The sequence below is a fragment of the Myotis nattereri genome (genome assembly GCF_964212035.1).
Source record: "Myotis nattereri genome assembly, chromosome: 3".
Classification (NCBI taxonomy): domain Eukaryota; kingdom Metazoa; phylum Chordata; class Mammalia; order Chiroptera; family Vespertilionidae; genus Myotis; species Myotis nattereri.
In genome coordinates, this window is record NC_138077.1 from 187,075,521 (window position 1) to 187,096,595 (window position 21,075).

A 21,075-nucleotide genomic window follows, 5' to 3' on the forward strand; every position below is an offset into this window, starting at 1 on the left:
GACATTTTAAGGAGAGGCATGACTACATTTGCATTGTAGAAAGATCATCAAGACTGCAGTGTGGAGAATGAAGGAGAAGAGACAGGAGCAGAACAGTGAGGAGTTGCCTCGGTGATTTTGGAAGAGATGATAAGAGGTCCGTCCACACTAGGGCCAGCAATTGCAATTGGGTAAGATTTCTAGGAGGCTTAAGAAATTATAATAATAGAATGAGAAAGGGATCATTAAAAGTGTTATGATGGAGGAGAATTAATGTTCTTTCCATGGTACACATTCTCAATCGGATTTTCTGCCTAAAACCGCACTGGAAAAACTCAGATTGTGGAACTTCATGGAGTCCAGATTCTAGTTCATTCATCAGTCCTGCCCAGAGTCTGTGGTGGGAACTGGGGACAAAGGAGTGACTTCGCAGTTGCCTCCCCAGTCTGGTGGAAGGACAGTGTGGAGAGGACTTTGATGGGAGAAACACAGGATGCCATGGGGGCCAGCGGGGAAACCGATCCGTAAGGTTTCCAGGGAGAGAAGAGTTCTGCGCCCAGAATATCAGATAGAGGACATCACAGAACTGTCCGCGAACTTAACTAAGCCCTGGAAAAGAAAGGGGTCTGCTCCGAAACCCGTCACCCCTTTGTCAGAAACCCTAGCATAACCAATGCGCGGCCGGCATCCCAGCGACTACCACCCCCCCCCCCCCGCCACCCCCCCATGCCGGCGCCAAACAGCAACCGTCCTTCGCTCCCGGAGCGGATGCAACTCCCAGGAGACCGGCGCGCGGCATCCCGGAGGCCCGGAGGCCCCGACGCCCGGCGCAGCCAGGCAGTGATTGGTGGGGCCTGGGGGCCGCCCCTCCTGCGGGCGACAAGGGGAGGCTGACGGGTGGGTGTGCGACCTCTGCGTGGGGCCTGGGCCGCACCTGTTAGCTCTGGGTAGGGCGAGGGGTCGGCCGGCCCCGCACCCACGCCCGCGGGAGCCTGCGGTTCCTGGGAAAGGTCTGGGGAGGACTAGGGGTCGGCCGGCCCCGCACCCACGCCCGCGGGAGCCCGCGGTTCCTGGGAAAGGCGTCGAGGGGCCGGAAGCCGCGCCTCCCGAGCCTTGTGGGCGCGGCGGGTCGCCCGGCTCCCCGCGCCTGCGCGCACTTCCCTCGGGGGAAATGGCCGGCCCTCGCGCGTTGGTGCAAGCCCAGTGCGGGAGGGGAGCTGGGGGTGGGCTCTCGGGTCTTTTCAGACCCGGGATGGAGCCCAGGGCCTGGCGGGCTGGGGTGCGGCCGGGTTCTGCCCAGCTTCTGGGCCGCGGGCGCGTGGGCGCGCCGGATCGCCGTCTGCTTTGCATCCTTAGCTCCTGCCGCTAGCGCGCCCCTCCCACCCCACGTGTTCTTCCATCCTTTGCCAACAGCCGCCAGGGTGCAGCCTTGGGCTTTATGACTCGATAGCGCCCCTGACTCCTCTCTGCATCGTCCTCTGGGGGCCGCCCAGTGAAGGTCAGAGACAACTCCTTGCAGCGGGCGTGGGTGGGGGAGGGCAAGTGATAGGGCTTCCCCGTCCTACCCAATTCCTCAGGTTATCTTTACCGGATAACACACACCCCACAGGCACTTCCAATTACTCCGTACCTGCTTTCCCTTCTTCACGCTTCCTCATAACCCCGCTTCATGCCAAGATGGTATAGTTTTGCCTGTGTGCAGTTATGAAGGCTTCAACAGGAAATTCCCCCCAGATTGTCAGCTGAGCCTCTAGGACAGTGGTTCTCAACCTTCCTAATGCCACGACCCTTTAATACAGTTCATGTTGTGGTGACCCCCCCAACCATAAAATTATTTTCGTTGCTACTTCATAACTGTAATTTTGCTACTGTTATGAATCGTCATGTAAATATCTGATATGCAGATTATTTTTCATTGTTACAAATTGAACATAATTAAAGCATAGTGGTTAATCACAAAAACAATGTATATGTTTTCTGATTGTCTTAGGCGACCCCTGTGAAAGGGTCGTTTGACCCCCAAAGGGGTCGCGACCCACAGGTTGAGAACCGCTGCTCTAGGGACAAATTTCCTTGGTGCTTCATTTCATCAATTATTTGAGTGCCTGCTGCATGCCAAGCCCTGCATCTGTAGATCTAAATAGACTTCCCATTAGCTTGAAACTAATGGGAAAAATTAGGATTTGTGATAAGGGTGGAAGGGGATAGTGCCATAGGAAAGGAACAGAAGAAATGCTCTGGAAATTGGCGGTCGGGGGGAGAATCAAGTCTTTAGAAAGGATATAAACTGGAACCAGAGGGGGCATTTCCAAATGAAATTGATGGGAGAAGGCAGCTTAACAGCTCACTGGCCATGCAGTGAACATGATTCAAATTGTGTGTATGTGTGTGGGTGTATGAGGTAGTGGTTGTACAGTTTGTTAAAAGCAGGGTGTTTAGCATATTTGCCCTGAGACTTCAGGCGTATAACCTCTTTGAGCCTGTCAAATGTTGATATATACCTACCTCACATTTAAGATAATGCATATCAAGGCCCAAACATCAAGATTCGCATACTGCTATCATTTTTTTTTTTTGCAGACCAACTAGCATATATGAAGGAAAATGGGGATGCCTCGAATGCCAAGATATTTAAATTTTCTCTGGGTAATAGAGATCAGATTCTTGAACACAGAGGGTATTGATCACAGGTGCTTCAAAGAGTCAAAAAGTCTAAACCAAGTGTAGCAGTTGCAGCTGCTTGTTTCTCTCCTACTCCCACCCAAATCTCCCTACCCTGAGCCCACAAGTATTTCAAAACCATGTTTCTAAAAACCAGCCATTTATATCTGTTTAGGTAAGTTACAGAGGAAGTATGGTGGTGTATTTACAAGTTGGTTTGTCCAGAGAGACTATAACTTAGTGTCTGTATTTAATATTGACAACCAAAAAAATATATAAATATTTCTATCTACACACAGCAGGGCAGGAGCATCCACGCGTTCTTGAGTAGTGAGTTCTCAGTCTCCCACGGCCCTCCTCTCATGGTGATCGTCTGGCCTTCAGTGCAAAGGAGACACGAATCTGGCAGTCCAGTCTGGCCCTTCCCCTCTCCTCCCTCCACTCCAGTGCTCCCAACTGGTCTCGGGCAAGGAAAAATTAATGAGTGGTTGGGTAGGAAGAGATGGAAAAGGGCGAATCCTAATGGAGCCTGACCCCTAGGGTGGGGAGATTCAGGGCCACAGGAACGAGTGGCCATGGCCACCTCTAGGGGTAGGAGCCTTTGTAGTTCATAGTTCGATTAGTGTGTCCTTGGTCATAGGTCCAGCCCTACAAATTAGCTTGGTGAAGAAGGCAAGTGTGTCTAGGCAGGACTTGGTCCCCACCCTCAGGCACTGAGCCATTCAGGGTGGAGTCTGAAGTGTGGGGTACAGGAGGCTCTGGCTGATACAAAAATAATAATAAAATCAGTAATAAAAAAATTATAAAATCTGTTGCTTGTCTGAATAGATCTGAGCAACAGTCTTGCTTTTGTTAAAACCCTGGAGGCGTTAAAAGTCCTGAATATTCTTCTGGACATCATTGCTGGCTGAAGAAAGGAGCCCCAGGCCCAGCTCTGCTGACATCAATGTGGAAGTGGCATCCAGCTGCCTGTGCTCTGAGAGATCCTTGGGGCTGCTGGGAACAGGCTGGGCTGGTGGGGTGGGGTTCCTCACACCTGGGAATCAGCTCCCAGGGGGTGGAACAGCTCCTCAGGTGTCTTGTCGCTTTGGCTGGCTCCCCCCTGCCGGAAACCGGAAGCAATCTCATCGAAGGTCTTGCCTTTGGTCTCAGGAACTTTGAAGTAGGTGAAGATGAAGAACAGAACCAGGAGCACAGTGAAGATGATGAAGACGTAGGGACCACACAGTTGCTGAAAGACAGACACACTTGGTTAGAGTCCTGACCCTACATTCTAGCCCAGCCGTGGGCAAACTACGGCCCGCGGGCCGGATCCAGCCCGTTTGAAATGAATAAAACTAAAAAAAAAAAAGACCGTGCCCTTTTATCTAATGATGTTTACTTTGAATTTATATTAGTTCACACAAACACTCCATCCATGCTTTTGTTCCGGCCCTCCGGTCCAGTTTAAGAACCCATTGTGGCCCTCGAGTCAAAAAGTTTGCCCACCCCTGTTCTAGCCGTAAGACCTTTAATAAGTCACTTTCCTCTTAGGCCTCTAATCTGAGAAAGGGAACAGCCACCTACACCCTGGGAGTGCTGGGGTGATTAAATGAGAGTCTGCTTGCCGACAGCGGGCATGAGATAGGCTCCAGGGAACAGGTTCACATTGCAGAGCAGAATGGAGACAATTCAAAGCCAATGAAAGAACCCTGGGGTTGAAGTCAGGGTTCTTAGCTGTGTAACCTGGGCTTCTGAGTCTCGTTCCAATGGGAACAGCTGGGAGAGCACTTGGCAGGTGAGGAATGGTGTGTAGAGACAATGGGGGTTCTCACCTCCACATACTGGAAGCACATGCCCACAATGAAATTTGAGGTCCAGTTGGAGAGACCAGCAACAGCAAAGGCAGCCGGGCGAGGACCCTGGCTGAAGAGTTCGGCTACAATGAACCACGGGATGGGGCCAGGACCAACTTCAAAGAAGGCGACAAAGCCAAAGATGGCCACGATACTCAGATAGGACATCTGGGGCACCTGGTCCTGTTGAGGACAAGAGAGAGGAGGAAAGTTAGATTGGAGCCTCAGGAGACAAACTGCAGAGGCGGGCTGGGCTGGACAGCAGGAGGCCTGGGGCTGATCCTGGATTTGCAGTGTGAGTTAAGTACTCTGCCTTGGGGCTCAGTTTCCTCATCTGAACAAAATGATTTACACCCTCCCTGGTGACTGTGAGCTCATCTATCCTTTGGGAATGGTCATGTGTGCATGCAGGAGTGCTAAGAAGAGGTCCCTGTGGTCTTGCTCTGGGTGCAAGCCCGTCTGCTTGTGGCAGGAGGATGTGGAAGGACATTTCTGTAGTGGGTGTTAGAAGCCTTGCAAGGCACCCAGCTCAAGGCCGGCACAGCACAGGCCTCAGACATGTGGTTCTATATGTAATCATTCCCGCCTCGAGGAGGCCACAGAAGAGGTTATGGGTTTTGGCTCAGAACCCAGATCTTCCACTCATCGCTGTGTGCCGGACCTCTTAGGAACCATAGGACTTTCTAGGTCTTGGTTCAGCTGTAAAACTGGTGTATTGGTGCTTTCTTTGTGCAGAGGTTGGACAAATGAGTGTTCGAATATGTGACATGCCTGCACAGGCTAACACAGAGGTTCAGTCTAGGGCAGGGTGGGCAACCCTTGGCACACATGCCAAACATGGCACGCCAGTAACTTTTGCTGGCACGCGAAACCCTCTCATAATCTTCCATTTACAATTGTGAATCTTTGTTCTCAATGATGAATTTTGTTAAGTCTCGTAATAGGAGTAGCCTGACGGATGAAAGTAGTAGCTCGTGCATATCTCTGAAGGTCACGAAATATAAACCTGATGTAAAATCTCTGTCATCAGTGATGCAGCAGCAAAAGTCCCACTGATAATATCAAACTGAGTCATAAAGTTTTCTGTCGGACTATCAGTGTACATGTATACATTAAAAAATAAATGTATTTTTCATCATCATATACTGTGTTTTTGTCGCTCGAATGAATTTTATTATTTCTTCAAGGTTCTTCACATACGTACTCCTTAAGAGATATCAAGTAGGTGTAATATGTTCTCAAAAAATTAGGGTCGGCACGCAGAAGAATTTTGAGTCAGAGATTTTGCTGGTTTTGGCACGCACTCACAGAAAGGTTGCCCGCCCCTGGTCGAGGGCTTGCGGCCAGCAGACCTGAGGTCAATGCCTGACTGTCCTTTATCTGCTGCATTGCTAACCTCACCGGGACTCGGTTTCCTCACCTGTAAGATGGGACCGACTACTGACTGAACAGCACTCAGTTGTGAGAACTGAGATTAGGCATGTTTACGCCTCTGGTGAGGAGGGCAATACCTTCTAGGACTGTTCTAAACATGAATTGAGGCTACAGATGAAGACATTAAAGGGTTAGCATTGGGCAAAGCAACTCACGGGGAGAGGAAACTTGGGGTCTGAGGCTGGAGTGCTGTGGTGAGACAGGGCCGTGCAGGGAGGCGCCAGCTCAGGGTAGGATATGAGTGGGTAGAGTGCAGAACTAGGGAGATCAGCAACCCCAGCCTCTGGTGCCGATGGCCAGGCTGGGGCTGAGGTAGGCACTTTGGGATCAGAAGCCCCTGTGAGCTCTGTACCCACCCCTGCCACCTCACCCCCACAGTGTGGCAACTCACTAGTAATGCCAGCGCGATGGTCATGAGCACGGCACAGCCCGCCATGCCAGCCAGGCCAATGAGGTGCAGCGTCCGCCGGCCAGCTCGTTCCACCACGAACAGCTGTGGGCAGAGAGAATGTCAGTGCCCAGCATCCCTCCCCCCCGACACACACACACACGGTGCCCTTCTGAACCCCCCACCCAGAGGTTCGCCCCAAAGTGGGAAAGCCACATGGCACTGCAGAGACCAAGGGAAGATGGTATCACCTCCTCCCGGGGACGCAGTTTGGGGGCCACACAGGGAGTGAGGGAAGGGAAGCTGGCCCTAAAGCCCGACAGAAGCAAAGGGGCTGAGAGCCGGCCCTGGCGAGCCGGATAGCTGAGCACCCTGACTGTGACCTCAGGCAAGCATCACTTTCTCTGAGCATCAGTGTCATCAGCTGTTTGATATGAGTAATGAGCTTGACGAGTTGAGGATGAAATGACATAGCACGTAGGGAGCACGTGACACACGCCTGGCTCACAGTAAATGCTGCCGTTCAGTCATGAGGCCTAGAAGCTCTAAGCTGGACCCTGGCTGCTGACTGGTGGCGGGCAAGGATGGGCACAGACTCACCGACACGACCGTGAAGGCTGTGTTGACGATGCCGGTGCCGATGGTGGCATACACAGGCTGCTGCACGCCCGCTTTCTCGAAGATGCTTGTGGAATAATAGAAAACCTGTGGACAGAGAAGTCATTGGCGCTGGGCCGGGTGCTGTGGCCTTTCCCGTCTCCGGCCTGATGGGTACAGGTACAGGGTGAGGACAGGATGAAGGGGATGCTGCACCAGTTTGGTGCTGAAGGAAGGCCCCTTTGGCAGGGGCTTGTTTGTTATTTTAAGTTTGGGCTCTGCCACAGCATGTACTTGACCACAGGGTTTGGCTGGGGCCATAGGAGGGTGGGTGCGGGGCACTCACAGCGTTGATGCCCGACAGCTGCTGGGACAGCTGCAGCACCACGGCGATGAGGATGGGCTGGCGGTAGAGGTGCGAGCGGAACAGCTCCGGGATGGTGACCTTCTTCTCCCGCATCATCTGCCGACCCTCCTCCTTCATCTCCTGCAAATCTTGGGTCACGTCTGCTATTCCGCGCAGCTTCTTCAGCACTGGAGGGAGCGGAGGGAAGGCGGAGGTGGCTCAGAGCAGGACGAAGGCCCGGGCGGGGGCTGGGGAGGAGGGCAGGGCCCGGCCATACCGTTCTTGGCCCTGTTCTCCTCGTTGCGGTTGATGAGCAGGAAGCGGGGGCTCTCGGGGCAGAAGGGCAGCATGACGCACTGCGCCAAGGCTGGGACGAAGATGATGCTCAGCAGCAGGGGCCACAGCTCCTTGTTGCCCATGATGGAGTCCAGGCCGAACACCTGGGGAAGCAGGGCGGGAGGCGGCGGCTGTGAGCGCTCCAGCCCTGGCCCTACAACCAGCCCCCGGCACCCAGCGGCCTTGCGGCTGTGTGTCCGCTGCGGCTTTAGGAAAAGGGCGCGAGTTCTGAGGCTTGGCCACGGACGTGAGGCTTTGAGTTCTCGGACCTCAATTCCCTCACTTGGAGGGTAGGACCTACTTCCTGGCATCAGTGAGAGGACACATGGCACAGGGTATGGGGACTGCCACGCGCCCCGGGACTTTCAGGCACGGGAACAGGAAAGCCCCAGAGAGGGGGGTATGTGAAGGCCTGGAGCCACGGCAGAGCCCGGCCAAGCGAGCAGCCTCCGTGCCTGTGGCTGGATCCCCAGGTGAGGAGAAGGCTGAGCGAGCCGGGATGGACTGGCTCCCCTGCCACAGCGGCCCCCGGGGGAACCATGAGTGGCGGCGTGTCCTCTGGGACCTGTGCCAGGCTGTCCCATGGGGCAGGGCTGTGGAAGGCGGGGTGGGAGGTCTAGTCCGGTGCTGTCTGGACACACTTTCAAGAGCCACTGGAGCTGTGGGGGCCGTGCTAGGGGAGCAGACCCCGCCCCACTCACCTGGGCGATGAGGATGCCAACAACGATGCCCAGCTGGTGCAGGGTGCCCAGTGCCCCTCGAAGGGCCGTGGGGGACACCTCCCCCACGTACATGGGCACGAAGCCCGTGGTCAGGCCGCAGTAGACGCCAATGATGAAGCGGCCCAGGATCAGCATCTCGAAGGACTTGCCCAGTTTCGAGAAGCCCATGAGCACAGCGGACATGAAGGCCAGCAGGTTTACCATCAGCATCGAGTTCCGCCTGGGGGAGGGGGGGGTCACAGGCCAGGTGGGTCCTTTGATCCCCCAGACTCCCCAAGGACTGGGTCACAGGGAATATCCTGGAACAGGCAGGGACATCTCCCCCAACCCCCACACCCATCTGGGACACCCTGGGCAGGGCCAGGGCCCCTCTGCTCACCGGCCAAAGCGGTTAACGAAAAGGCCCACGGAGAAGGAGCCGATCATGCCCCCTACGGAGAAGATGGCCACGGAGAGGGACCAGAGCGTGGTGAGCGTGGTGGGCAGGATGTTCTCCCCATAGCGGTGGATCCACGTCTGGTTGTAGAACTCCTCAATCACCTGCAGGGCGAGAAGCAGCCTGGTGGGCGAGGCCAGGGCCCACTGGTTCTCTTCCCTGGCACTTGCCCCTCATGGATGGCCATTTTCCTACAGGACGCTGGGCCCAGTACCTGGCCAGGCCCCAAATTCACTGCATGTTCCTTTTTTAAAAAATGTTTTTATTGATTTTTAGAGAGAGAAAAAGGGAGACGAATAGACAGAAACATCAATGAGAGAGAAACATCATTGATTGGCTGCCTCCTGTACGCGCCCCCCCGCCCCCCCCCCCCCCACACACCACACACAAATTGGGGATCAAGCCTGCAACCCAGGCATGTGCCCCAACTGGGATTAGAACCAGTGACCTCTTGGTTCATGGGCTGTGTCACAACAGCCAGGTCCGCTGCATGTTCTGGAGCCAAGTCCCTCCCCATCTGCGGGGCCGAGTTTCCCCAGGTGAGAAACAAGGGGCTGGGCTCCACCTCCAGCTCTTCTACCCCCGGGCACGGTGCCCTGTGCCCTGTGGGGTTGTGCATGTTCAGCAGGACCTGCTGGGGACGATGGCAAATGCCCCGTGGAGGAAGTTCAGGCATAGAGCGGGGGCGCTGAGAGCAAGTGCTCCTTCCCACTTGTCCCTTTCTCCTCAAGGTACCTAAGGCCCCAGCTCCTGTCACCCAGGTCCTCTCCCAACCCCCCTGCTGGGGAGGAAATACAGCTGGACAGACAGGTTCTGCCATTCCAGAGGCCTGGGGAGGAAGGGAGGGCAGGCTCACTGGCTCTGCACTCAGGGCCCGGTGTGCCCAACTTGCACACAAGCCACGCTCATGAGACGCACATGGCTGCTCTTTTGTCTCCTGGGCCCAGCTCCTTGTGGCTGGACCGGAAATCCCATCTTGAAGGCCATAAAGCCTCCTCCCCTCTCCCAGGTGCCCAGCTGGGAAACAGGAAAGGCCAGGATGAGGAAGTAGTTCTAGGAACTGCAGCCATCTGTCCTAGCACAGGCCTGCCCACCAGCCCTGTCCCTCCCCAGGGGAGGGCCTGGCCGGATCCCAGGAATGTGACAGGCAGGAGGTACCGGTTAGGCCTGGGCACACTCTCTCTAACTCCAGGACACGCAGACACACACCTAGGGCCATGGGACTGGCCAGGCCTCCCCAGCCACATGTGCAGCTGGGCACAGACCCAATGTACCCAGAAGCAGCTTCCTGTGCACACAGATCTCACACTCACATATTCATGCCCACGTCACCTGAACATTCCTGGCATCAGCCAGTCACAAACCTGACTGCCCCTCCCTCCCTCACCACTTGCAGCTCAAACCAACTCCATGCCCATCCCAGCACCCCTCCCTGCATCCTGCTGTAAGTTCATGCACACACAGCAGATGCATCTCTTATATACCCTCCACTGGCCCTGCTCTTGGCCCTCCCTCACCCTCCCAAGTCCCAGGGGTCTAGCAGAAGAGGCTGTGGGTAGGCACAACTGCCAAAGGGGAAACAGGCCTACAGTCCCAGGAATGCCATTGCGTATGCTGGCCCTGGCCCTGAGGTTCCAGGGGATCTTTGGCCACTAGCCATTTTTTTCCCTGCCTTGCTGCCATTATCTGTCTCAGGTCTGGAGACACCTGGCAGGCTGGGCTCTAGGGAGTTAGGAGAGGGGACATGGGGAGCGGGGGAGGAGAGCGGCAGCTCCAATGATCTACTTATTTATCCCAGGGAAGCCAGACAGTACAGGGTTAGGAACCTAGACACAAGTTCAGATCCCAGCTCTGTCCTCATCTCCAGCGTGATCAAGGGCTAATGATCTCATCTCAACGGACAACATTGGAAATATCTACTTTGTAGGAAATTAATGAAATGTCCTTATGGTGCTTACATGGTACCTGGCACCATCACTGAGCCAAGGGACCCGACACTAAAACCTTTTGAGATCCAGTTCAAGGGATCCCAGAAGTCTGTCCTCCCTGAGGACAGGGACCTCAGTGGATTCACACCAGGGCCTTTCCCAGAGCTGGTGCTAGGGACGCCTTGTGAGTGAAGGAAGGAGTCAATGAAGAAAGGGCCTTAGGCTCTCCTTCTGGAAACCCCTGCTTCTTCTGAGGGCAGAGAGAGGCGGGTTTCAACAAACAAAACAAAACAGAGTGCCTGTGTTCTTCAAGGGACAAAGCCACCGCAGAGGAGGACTGGCTAGGAACAGGAATGCTCCATTTATCAGCCCGGAGGAGAACAAGCTGTCCTGGATAAGGGTACCGTCCAGATAAATGACACGCCTCTGAGGCCCCAAACTCTCCTGACCTGTCATCTGGTGGAAATCTTTCTCCCTCCTGTCACTCTCTCTGCTGCCCTTAGCAACCAGACCTATCAACAGGGAGAGGTGTTTGCCCCAGAGGCTCTGAAGTTGTGCATTCTGCAGCTTTCAGAATCTTCCCGTGGTTCCGATGCTTGTCCACAGAACTCCCCACACTATCGTTTTACATCCTGCCAGGAAGTCAGCAAATGGAACTTGTTTGAGTTGTGCACAAGGAGTCAACAGGTAAGGGCTGAGTAAGGACTTACTACCTAAAGTGAGCTGAAGGATCCAGGCTGAGGTGTCTGGGCATTTCAGGTCTGTAAACCTCTTCTTGGGGCTGGCTGGAGATGTTGAGGACCATGTGCAAGTGAGGTGTTACTGGAGGCTCCCCCACCCCCGCACCCCCGCCCCAATTAACTTTCCTGCTTGTAGTGGCGAGTCAGAGGGACCAAACCTTATGCAGGGCTGGCTCCTCTATGGCTCATGGTCCCCTTTGCTACTCAGGCTACTTTATGTGGTTGAGAAAAGGTGAGCAGCCCAGCCCTCCACCTTGGCCCCAGCAACACTTCCTGGCCAAGCTGAGGCTGTGCAGTGAAGTCCTGCCTTTTGATCTGAGACCTGATATTTCTGGGAAGAAGCTATGCCCAGTTTTCCATTCCTGCTGCCAGTGTGGGGGCTGTGTGTCCTCTGGCCCCTGCGGGTCCATGCCCCACGTGGGGCTCAAAGCTGGCCCTGGCCCAGGAAAGGCAGGGAGATCCCTGGAGAGTCAGAAGAATGAGAGCGGTTCTGGGATCACTGCTTCCACCCAGTTACTGCCCTCAGCACCCACCCTTGCAGCGGCTGGGAACCCCGGAAGGAAGAAGAACCTACTTACTACTCCCTTAAAAGAATCCACAGACCCAATCTCCACAACATGTTTACTGGCAACATCCTTGGCCCGGCTCATGTTTGAGGAACAGCCTGGCACAGGCTTCTTCTGAACATGCCACCTCATGCGCTCCCATCCCACGTGCTCGTCACAAGCCTGGCAGACAACCTGGATCCTGCCATGTCCTCCATCGAACCAATCACCAGGTTCTGTCAGTTCTGCACTTGCCCCTCAAGGATGGTCCTACTCTCTACTCATGCAACATCTGCCCTGGGTCTCTCCTGGATTCTGCTCCTGACTCCTCCCATCCACTGAAGCCAGAGTCTTCTTCTCCTGAGTAATTACTCCCCAACATGGCAGGCGGGGCCCTGCCCATCCAATCAATGCACAGGCTCAGCTGTCCCGCTTCTCCTCCACTCCCTCACAGCTCCTTCCCAACCTCTGCACCCCGCCAAGGGTCTGTGCGAGTACATGCATTCTGGGGGGGGGGGGGGGGTCCTTGGAGGGGGGACTGTCAGGAGTTGGGGCTATTCGAGATCTCTGTCCAGTTGTCCCCTCATTGAACTGGAGTGGCCCACTCGGTAACACTATAGGGGCCAACATGGAGAAGTGGGTTGGCTCTGGGCAGGTGAGTTCCCTTGGTTTCCAGTTAAAAGCTAATTCTCACCCTAGCAGCGCTCCAGGGTAAATAAACATGGGATAGGAGAGGGAGGCTTGCATCATGTCTGACTTCTTGGGAATTATCCTCTCCTGCCCCCACACTCAAGCAACTGTGGGTGATGGACCACATGTCTGCTGTCTACAGAGGAAGTTCTGACTTCCTCTGCCCTGGCATGAGGTGGAGGACACTGCCTGGCACACAGAATAAGCTGTTACTCGCATCACCGCTAGTCTCTGGGGACCCACCGCTTTCAGAGGTTTGCCATTTGCCAATTGCAGGAAGGCAAAGCATTACCCGTAGGAATTTATACTGTAGACAAGAACCCAAAGGAAAGCTCTAGTCCAGGGGTGGGCAAACTTTTTGACTCGAGGGCCACAATGGGTTCTTAAACTGGACCGGAGGGCCGGAACAAAAGCATGGATGGGGTGTTTGTGTGAACTAATATAAATTCAAAGTAAACATCATTACATAAAAGGGTACGGTCTTTTTTTTCAATAGTTTTATTCATTTCAAATCCGGCCCGCGGGCCGTAGTTTGCCCATGGCTGCTCTAGTCTCAGACTCTGCCTGGTGTACAAAGTCAGTCCAGGAGAAAAACACAGCTTTCAAGGCTTAATAGGATGTGTTGACTCACCTTACAGGTAGTGAGTTCCCTTACAGCGGGAAGCATACCAGTCACAGTTTAGAGCAGGGTTGGTAAACATTTTATGTAAAAGGGTAGGTAGAAAATATTAGGGTCTGAGGACCACATATGGCCTCTGTTGCTTCCTTTTCTCCGCCCCCGCCCCTAAGCATTTAAAAACATAAATTAAAAACATTCTTAACTCGTGGGCCATACAAACAGGTGGCTAGCTGAATTTGGCTTTCTTGCCAACCTTGACCTAGAACTCTAGACTCTACCAATAGAAGGGGTATGTGTTTGGAACCTCTGCTGTCTCACCATCCTTCCCTGCAGGCATTCCTCTAGCTCAGGAGGCCTGGGTCTTCTAGATCATCCTGAGAGAGACTCAGAGCTCCCTCTCAACCTTCTCTTCCCTCTCGGAGACATTACTGTGGGGATGAAGGGGTTAAACAGCCAGCCAAGCTTTGAGCTCATTAGGAGAAGGGCCAGCTTGTCCAATTTAGTCCCTCAGTCTGAATTTGATGCCTATTTTCTGTTCTCCCTTTCTCTCCCCACCACGCCCCCACAGCTGGAGCAGCACCCCATCCTCAGCCCAGAGCTTACGTCTCTATAGCAACTCTCAGCCACACCCCAGGGCCAGCTGGTAGTTCAGAGCCAGAGGCTACAGGTAGGGCTGGACAGAGAACCCTGCCCCTTGCGTCCCCTGGGCCGCAGATGGAGCTAGAAGCTGGGCCCCACCCAGCAGCAGAGGACTGGACCACCCAGGCTGCTTCTCAGGAAGAGCCCAGACTTGGCTTCTCTCCAAACCCAGCCAGGCCTTGGTTCTGGCCTCCTCACGGGTGCCTGGCTTCCGGGGTCTCCCCTGCAGACAGCCTTTCTTAACTCAGGAGGCAGTGTCTCCTCTGCCCACACAACTCCCCCACGCTGCCGGGGTGCCCCACACCCCTGCACCTTCCTTTGTGCTGCTGCTAACCATCTTCAGAAAATGCACTAACCCTCTTCTGGAAAGCCTTCCTGATAACCGCCCTCCTTCTCTGTGTCTGTGGTTCTCAAACAGAGGACCTCTGGCAACGTGCGGACCCATTTCTGGTTGTCACACGGGTGGCTCACGACTGGCACCGAGTGGGCACAGATCAGGGGTGCTGTCAGACCTCCTACCATGCATGGGGCCCCAAACGTCTAGTGCTGGGAAAACCCTGCCCTATGGACCCTCCCTCTTTGCTCCCACTGGCCAGTCCACATTTCCATTATGGCCTTGAGGAAGTCACTGCAAGGTACTATGTGCTCCCTCTAGACTAAATTTCAACACAAGGACAGTCTGACTCATCTGTGTCACTGGGGCTCAGCAGAGGCTGGGGGTAGGAAGAGTTGTCGAATGATATAGCTGTGACAGGGTGTAATAACGTAAGAAATTGTGTAAGCTGTTGAAATGTCTCAGCATGTGACTCAGCCTGACTGGGCTTGGAAGTCAAAGCAGGAGGGGCCAGCTGGGTAGCAGCTAGAGGTGTGTGGACGGGATTGTGGTGCTCATCTAACTGTATATAACTGCTGGTGGATGCGGACTGGAGCCTGACTCCTTGGGTTCAAATCCCAGCTCTGCCTCTTACTACCTGTGTGTCCTCGGTTTAATTGCTCAACATCTCTGTGCTCCAGTTTCTTATAAAGGAGGGACTATAGTGCTTACCTAATGGGGTTATTAAAAGAAACAATTGAATTAGAATTTCTAAAGCACTGAGAACAATGCCTGACGCACTGTAAGCTGGAAGCAGCTGTATTAGGGGAGAGGGGGGAAGGGGAGAGGGGAGCCAGGACTCTTTGGATCTAGGCCAGGGTTGGGCAAACTTTTGACTGGAGGGCCACAATGGGTTCTTAAACTGGACCGGAGGGCCGGAACAAAAGCATGGATGGAGTGTTTGTGTGAACTAATATAAATTCAAAGTAAACATCATTACATAAAAGGGTATTTTTTTTTTTTTTTTAGTTTTATTCATTTCAACCGGGCTGGATCCAGCCTGCGGGCCCCGTAGTTCGCCCACGGCTGATCTAGGCAAAGGTAAGGACAGGCTCAGCCCAAGGGGCCAGAGGGCTTGGGCTGGGACACTTTTACTCACCAAGTCACCCTGGGCGAGGCAGACCTTGCTGGCTCTCCAGGTCAAGCTCCTCCTTTGTCAAACAAGGAGGGGCAGCCCCAACTGTGTGTTTCCTGAGGATGCCTCATTCTCAGACATGCCTGACGCTGTCCCTTGGCCAGGAACTCATGGTTTAAATGGCCTTTAGTCATTCCTGTTGGCAGCTCAGCCGTATGCGGAGGGAGAGGCAGTTTTCTCCACCCTGTCCGATGCCCTTGTTCATTTATTTGCTCTGTGGCTGGGCTCACCCACCCCTCTCCTTCCCCAGGAGACAGGAGGCCTGGCACAGAGAAGTCACGGGGATGCAATGTAGGGCAGCGGAGGGTCAAGGAGGTTGAGGCCTGGAGTCCACCTCAGGCCCAGCCCCTCTCCCTGGCCAGGTGACCTCACCTAGCCTTGGCTTCCTTCTTTATAGCCTCCGCCCCACCCACCTTGGGAAGCTGCATAAGGAGATAATTTATGGGAGTTGCTTTGTAAACATTAAAAATGATATTATGGTTAATTAACCACTTCCAGGAGGAAGCCCTTTGGGGCTGTTTTATGGAGGAGCCTGAGCTTCTGTAATGAAGAGCAGCCCCGGCATCCTTACCATCAGCGGTGGTCCTCCTGACAGCAGGCCGACCCTCAGCCCGCGCAGTTTCCTGAGAGAAGGTCTCAACAGACAGGGCAGCCAGCCTGACCCGTGCCGGCGGTTAGCTACTCCGCATTAGGGACACACTTCGCGCCACTGCATCTCTGCACAAGCTGTCCCCACGCCTGGGACACCTGCTCTCCCTCCCCATGGAGAACGGTGGGGAACGCCCAGCCTGTGGGCCATATAACGGCCCAAGAAATCATTTGGTCTGACCCTGAGTTAATTACATGTCTGACCAAATATAGCAGGCTCATTTTTAAGTTGATCATGTTGTATGGCCTGCGAATGATGTTATAAATATCCAAATGGCCCTTGGCAGAAAAAAAGGTTCCCCACCCTGCATTAAGGTCTAGAGCGGCTGCCAAGTCCTTCGAGAAACCCTTCCTGTCTCTCCCACCCCCACACCCAGCATCAGTCGTTCCTGCCTCTTTGCTCCCATGGTACCTTGACGCCCTCTGTTATTTATACGCTGGCTTTTCCCAAAGAAGAACCTCCCCACCCCCTGGGAGGCTGAGTCTTTGGAGGGCAGGGGCAGAGTCCTGCTCAGACCATGTGTTAGGCAGCTGCCCGGGGACCAGGATGTGCCCACAACTCTGTCGCTCTTGTTTAGGACACTACCTGGCACAGTCCCCGTTGAACGAACTTGTTGAATGAAGTTGCAGAATCCCCGTGCCCAGCCTGCTCTGAGCTGCACTTTCATTTCTCACTCCTGTCGTACTCTCCCCTCTTCGGGTGTTAAACTTATCCCTCCTAATCTGCCTCTGGCTGGGGAACAGCGGCCAGGCTTGTGAGAAGTGTCTGTCAAGTGCAAGAGTAAACAGATGGAGCGCCTGAGTGCGCACCCCAGGAAGTGCCGCTGGTTCAGCGTGTGTGCTATCGATTTCCACCACTCCGGTCCCTGGCCCTAGCCCTCAGAGGCTGGCTTCTTGAGTGACCTTTGGACAGGTGCCCATAAACGCACTGCTGCCCACCTGGCCTTCTAGATGCCCAGCCAGCTGCCCCACCTGTCTTCCACAGCAGGTCTCACCTTCCACCTACTTCCGATTAGACTGGAGGCCCCAAGAACTGGAGAACTTCGCTCTGGATTTGTCCACATCCGCAACCTCAGAAGTATTAGTCCCTCCAGCCAGAAGCAGCTCCTCTGCTCTGCTCCACCATCTTCCTCCTGGAGGAGCTCCTCCCACTCCTCCTCACCCTCTTCTCCTCTGCTGATTCCTTACATGTTTAAAAGTGAAGTTTGCCCCAGCGGTTTGGCTCAGTGGATCGAGCGTCGGCCTGTGGACCAAGGGGTCCTGGGTTTGATTCCAGTCAAGGGCATATACTTTGGTTGCAGGCTCCTCCTGGCCTGGGCCCTGGTCGGGGCTCATGCAGGAGGCAACCAATGGATGTGTTTCTCTCACATCAATACTTCTCTCTGTCTTTCCCTCTCTCTTCTGCTCTCTCCAAAAATCAATGGAAAAATATCCTTGGGTAAAGATTTAAAAAAATATATAATAATAAAATAAAAATGAAGTCTTTATATTTCTATCTTTTTTAAAAACATTTTTATTGATTTCAGAGAGGAAGGGAGATGGAGAGGGAGCGAGAGATAGAAACATCAATGATGAGAGAATCATCGATTGGCTGCCTCCCCACTGGGAATTGAGCCCGAAACCGGAGCATGTGCCCTTGACTGGAATCAAACCTGGGACCCTTCAGTCCGCAGGCCGACGCTCTATCCACTGAGCCAAACCAGCTAGGGCTGAAGTCTTTATATTTAAACACACACACACACACACACACACACACACAAACTTAGCCAGGTGGCCCCTCTAGCTAATACCCCTCTTTTCTCCCTTCTCCACCGAGTCTCTATCTCTACTCTTTCCCACTTCCCCTCTCTCTTCAACTGGCCGTAGGGAGGTTTCTACCCACATGGCTCCCCCAGGCAGCCTATGCCACCATGGGGTCACCAATGGGTCTTTCACATCCAGAAATATGGGGCTGATTTGTCCAGGCTGACCTCTGGGGCCCCTGGCAGCATTCCTCCACTCCATTCCTCCACCCACGACTCCCCGAGTGCCTCTTAGGATGCACAGGCTCTGCTCTAGGTCGTGGCCATGGACAAACCCAACACCATGGCCCTCAGGTGCTTCCATTCTTCCTGTCTTGGGAGGTTTTTGTCTCTTAGCTTGAAAGTGCCAGCTCTCCTCCTGCCTAGGATCCTCCTCTTCTATCAGTGAGGCTTGGCCCTCACTTCTCTCTTTATTCCAGTCTCTCTAGAACATTCTCCTCTCCTGTTATTTGGATACCAATGACCAACTTGTAACTTTTCTCCAGCTGACCACCCACTTAAGAAACAGATCCCACGTCCAAGTGCGGCTTGTACATCTCTGGCGGTGTCATACCAAACCTCCATTCCTGCACGGCACAGGCCGTCAGCGCCTCCCATACCAGCTCCTCCTCCAAGCCAGCAACCTAGAAACAACGTTTAAACCCTACTCTCTTGTCCTCACACTGACCTGATGATCCAATCCTGCCCATCCTTCCTACTCAGTGTTTGTTTTTCTACGCCTATTGCAAGAGCGGCCTTCTCTCCGTTTCCCAGGCTCTAGCCTCCCATGTTTGGATCCATCCCATACCCCAGACACCTGGATCATTTCCCTAAAACGCAAATCTGATTACTCTGTCCTCTTTAATGGGTCCCCACTGTCCTCACTCTAAAGTCCACACTCCCTAGCTTGCCCTACACCAGGGGTGGGCAAACTTTTTGACTCGAGGGCCACAGTGGGTTCTTAAACTGGACCGGAGGGCCGGAACAAAAGCATGGATGGAGTGTTTGTGTGAACTAATATAAATTCAAAGTAAACATCATTACATAAAAGGGTACGGTCTTTTTTTTTTTTTAGTTTTATTCATTTCAAACGGGCCGTAGTTTGCCCACGGCTGCCCTAGATGGTAGTGTGCACATGCCCACTCTTTTTTTTTTTTTTTAATGTTATTATTGATTTTAGAGAGAGAGAGAGGGAAAGAGAGAGATGGAAACGTCAATGATAAGCATCACTGATTGGCTGCCTCCTACTGGAGGCAGCACAACCTGGGCATGTGCCCGAACTGGGAATGGAACCATGACCTCCTGGTTCATAGGTCGACGCTCAACCACTGAACCACACCGGCCAGGCCCACATGCCCATTCTGACTGTCCAATGCCATACTGGTGGCTGGATATTTTATAGATGAAAGCTACCCACAAGGCCCTGGGTGGCCAGGCTCTGGCTTACCTGTGCCCTCCCAAGCTTTTCTCTCCTCCCATCCACCCAAGTCACGCCTCTGGGCATTTTATTGCCCTCTCTGCAGCTCATCCCCACCGTGTTGTTTCTGGGAAACACCTCCTGTGTCCTGATCTTAGAGCCCTAATTCTGTCAGTAACTCACTATGTGACCAGTCAGGACATCACTTCATCCAGTAGTTCTCAACTTTGGCTGCACATTAGAATCAGCTGGGGAGCTTTAAACATTCGATGCCCAGGGGGGTGGGGGTGGCTGGGGAGAGGTCAATGGGGGAAAAAGGAGACTTATGTAATATTTTAAACAACAAAGAATTTAAATTAAAAAAGAGAGGAAAAAAAAATTCAATGCCCAAATAGAAGCCCAGACCAATGAGGTCAGAATCTGGGAGTGTCCAGGGGACCCCAATGTGCCCTCCACCTCCTTCTATAATGGTACAGTCTTCCCGTCTGTAAGGATTCCCAAATGGAGCCCGCTCCAAGGCACATACCTTGGCAAGGGCTGTTCAGAGCACTTAGCAAAGCAAGGCTGTGGCTGTACCAAGCAGGGCCCTCAGTTCCCATTCCAGACGAGCTGAGAAAAGTCCCTTCATGACTCAGCAGGCCAGGCCTTCCTGTGACCTGCTCCTCAGCATGGGGCGTAGCTCTGCAGCCACCCTCCTCCTGTTTGGAGGAGGACTAGCTCTGACTCCCGACACCGCCTCATTCTTCCAACAGGCCCCGAGCCTTAGGAGCTATCTACTCACACTTTCTTGTCTGAACAACGATGTCCACTCTCATGCCGTCCTCCCCCAGAAGGTACAGCATTTTGAACTCACAAGGAGCTTGGTCAGGAAGGGGTCGTGTAAACAAGAGTTTGGCTTCTGACTCCACCATTCATGAGCTACATGACCTTGAGACCATTGGTCATTGCATCCACCCTCATCTGCCCAGGGCCTGTTTTCAGGTTCATAAAGTGGGAATCACCACCCAACCTCAGAAGCATACGCAGAAGGCCTGGTGTAGAGGAGGGATGCAGTACCGTCCCCTCTCCTGACGGTGTTCCTCTTCTCTCCTCCCTAAAGCACTTGGGCTGGGATGGAGGTGATCACCAGGGTCCCTCCTAGTCTTGACATTGGAGTGAACAAGTAGGAACAGAGCTGGGATGCGTTGGGGGGAGGAGGAAGTAAGCGCAGGCCTTCAGCCCCTGCAGTTCCCTAGGGCAAGACGCCATTTGTGTTTTGACTGGCACAGGGCCTCCAGGGAGAGGAGGCAGTTTCAGAACGAGATGCCTTATAAGGAGTGTGCTGTGAGTGGATGGGTGTGGGCACAGGCTCAGGGACCGTCCGGCCAGGAGGGCTCCACGGCAGACTGGAGCTGGACACCAGCTCCATCCCTGACTGGCTGGGTGATGCCAGACAGGTTCCTTCTCTCTGGCTACTCTCTCCATCTGCAGGATGGGCATGGTGGATGCTGCCCGCCTGCCTTTGGGGCTGCAGGTGAGCAGCAAGTGAGATAAGCACCATGAGAGCCCTCTCTAGCCCCAGGTGCCACATACATGCAGCATCATTATACCAGGGATTGCTCTGATTATTACAAATGTCTGTGTTGTATAGGAGGTTGCTCAAGGTGATCTATTAAGACCCCATGTTTCTATGGGCCCCAAGAATTTAAGGCCAATGATAAGAATCTCTGACCTGTTCGGGGCCAGAAAACAGGATACTGAGGCAGATGGTGAGTTGACATAAACGTCTGACACCTCAGAGGCAGGGTGAGTGTGTGAGGGGGTGTGCAGTGCAAGCTGGTGTTGAT

At 53.7% G+C, this 21,075-nt stretch overlaps 1 protein-coding gene across 1 annotated transcript in view; it reads right to left on the reverse strand.

The window, feature by feature from the left end:
• Positions 1-2,783: 2,783 nt before the first annotated feature.
• The window catches only part of SLC2A1 (solute carrier family 2 member 1), a 29,805-nt gene continuing 11,513 nt past the window's right edge, over positions 2,784-21,075 (reverse strand). Inside the window, exons 3-10 of the mRNA XM_081086514.1 lie at positions 8,678-8,838; positions 8,278-8,518; positions 7,518-7,680; positions 7,241-7,428; positions 6,898-7,002; positions 6,301-6,402; positions 4,455-4,658; positions 2,784-3,871 (exon numbers count right to left, since the gene is read on the reverse strand). Of these exons, the coding sequence (XP_080942640.1) occupies positions 3,671-3,871; positions 4,455-4,658; positions 6,301-6,402; positions 6,898-7,002; positions 7,241-7,428; positions 7,518-7,680; positions 8,278-8,518; positions 8,678-8,838 (1,365 nt within the window). The 3' untranslated portion in view covers positions 2,784-3,670. The remainder of the gene's footprint in view (positions 3,872-4,454; positions 4,659-6,300; positions 6,403-6,897; positions 7,003-7,240; positions 7,429-7,517; positions 7,681-8,277; positions 8,519-8,677; positions 8,839-21,075) is intronic.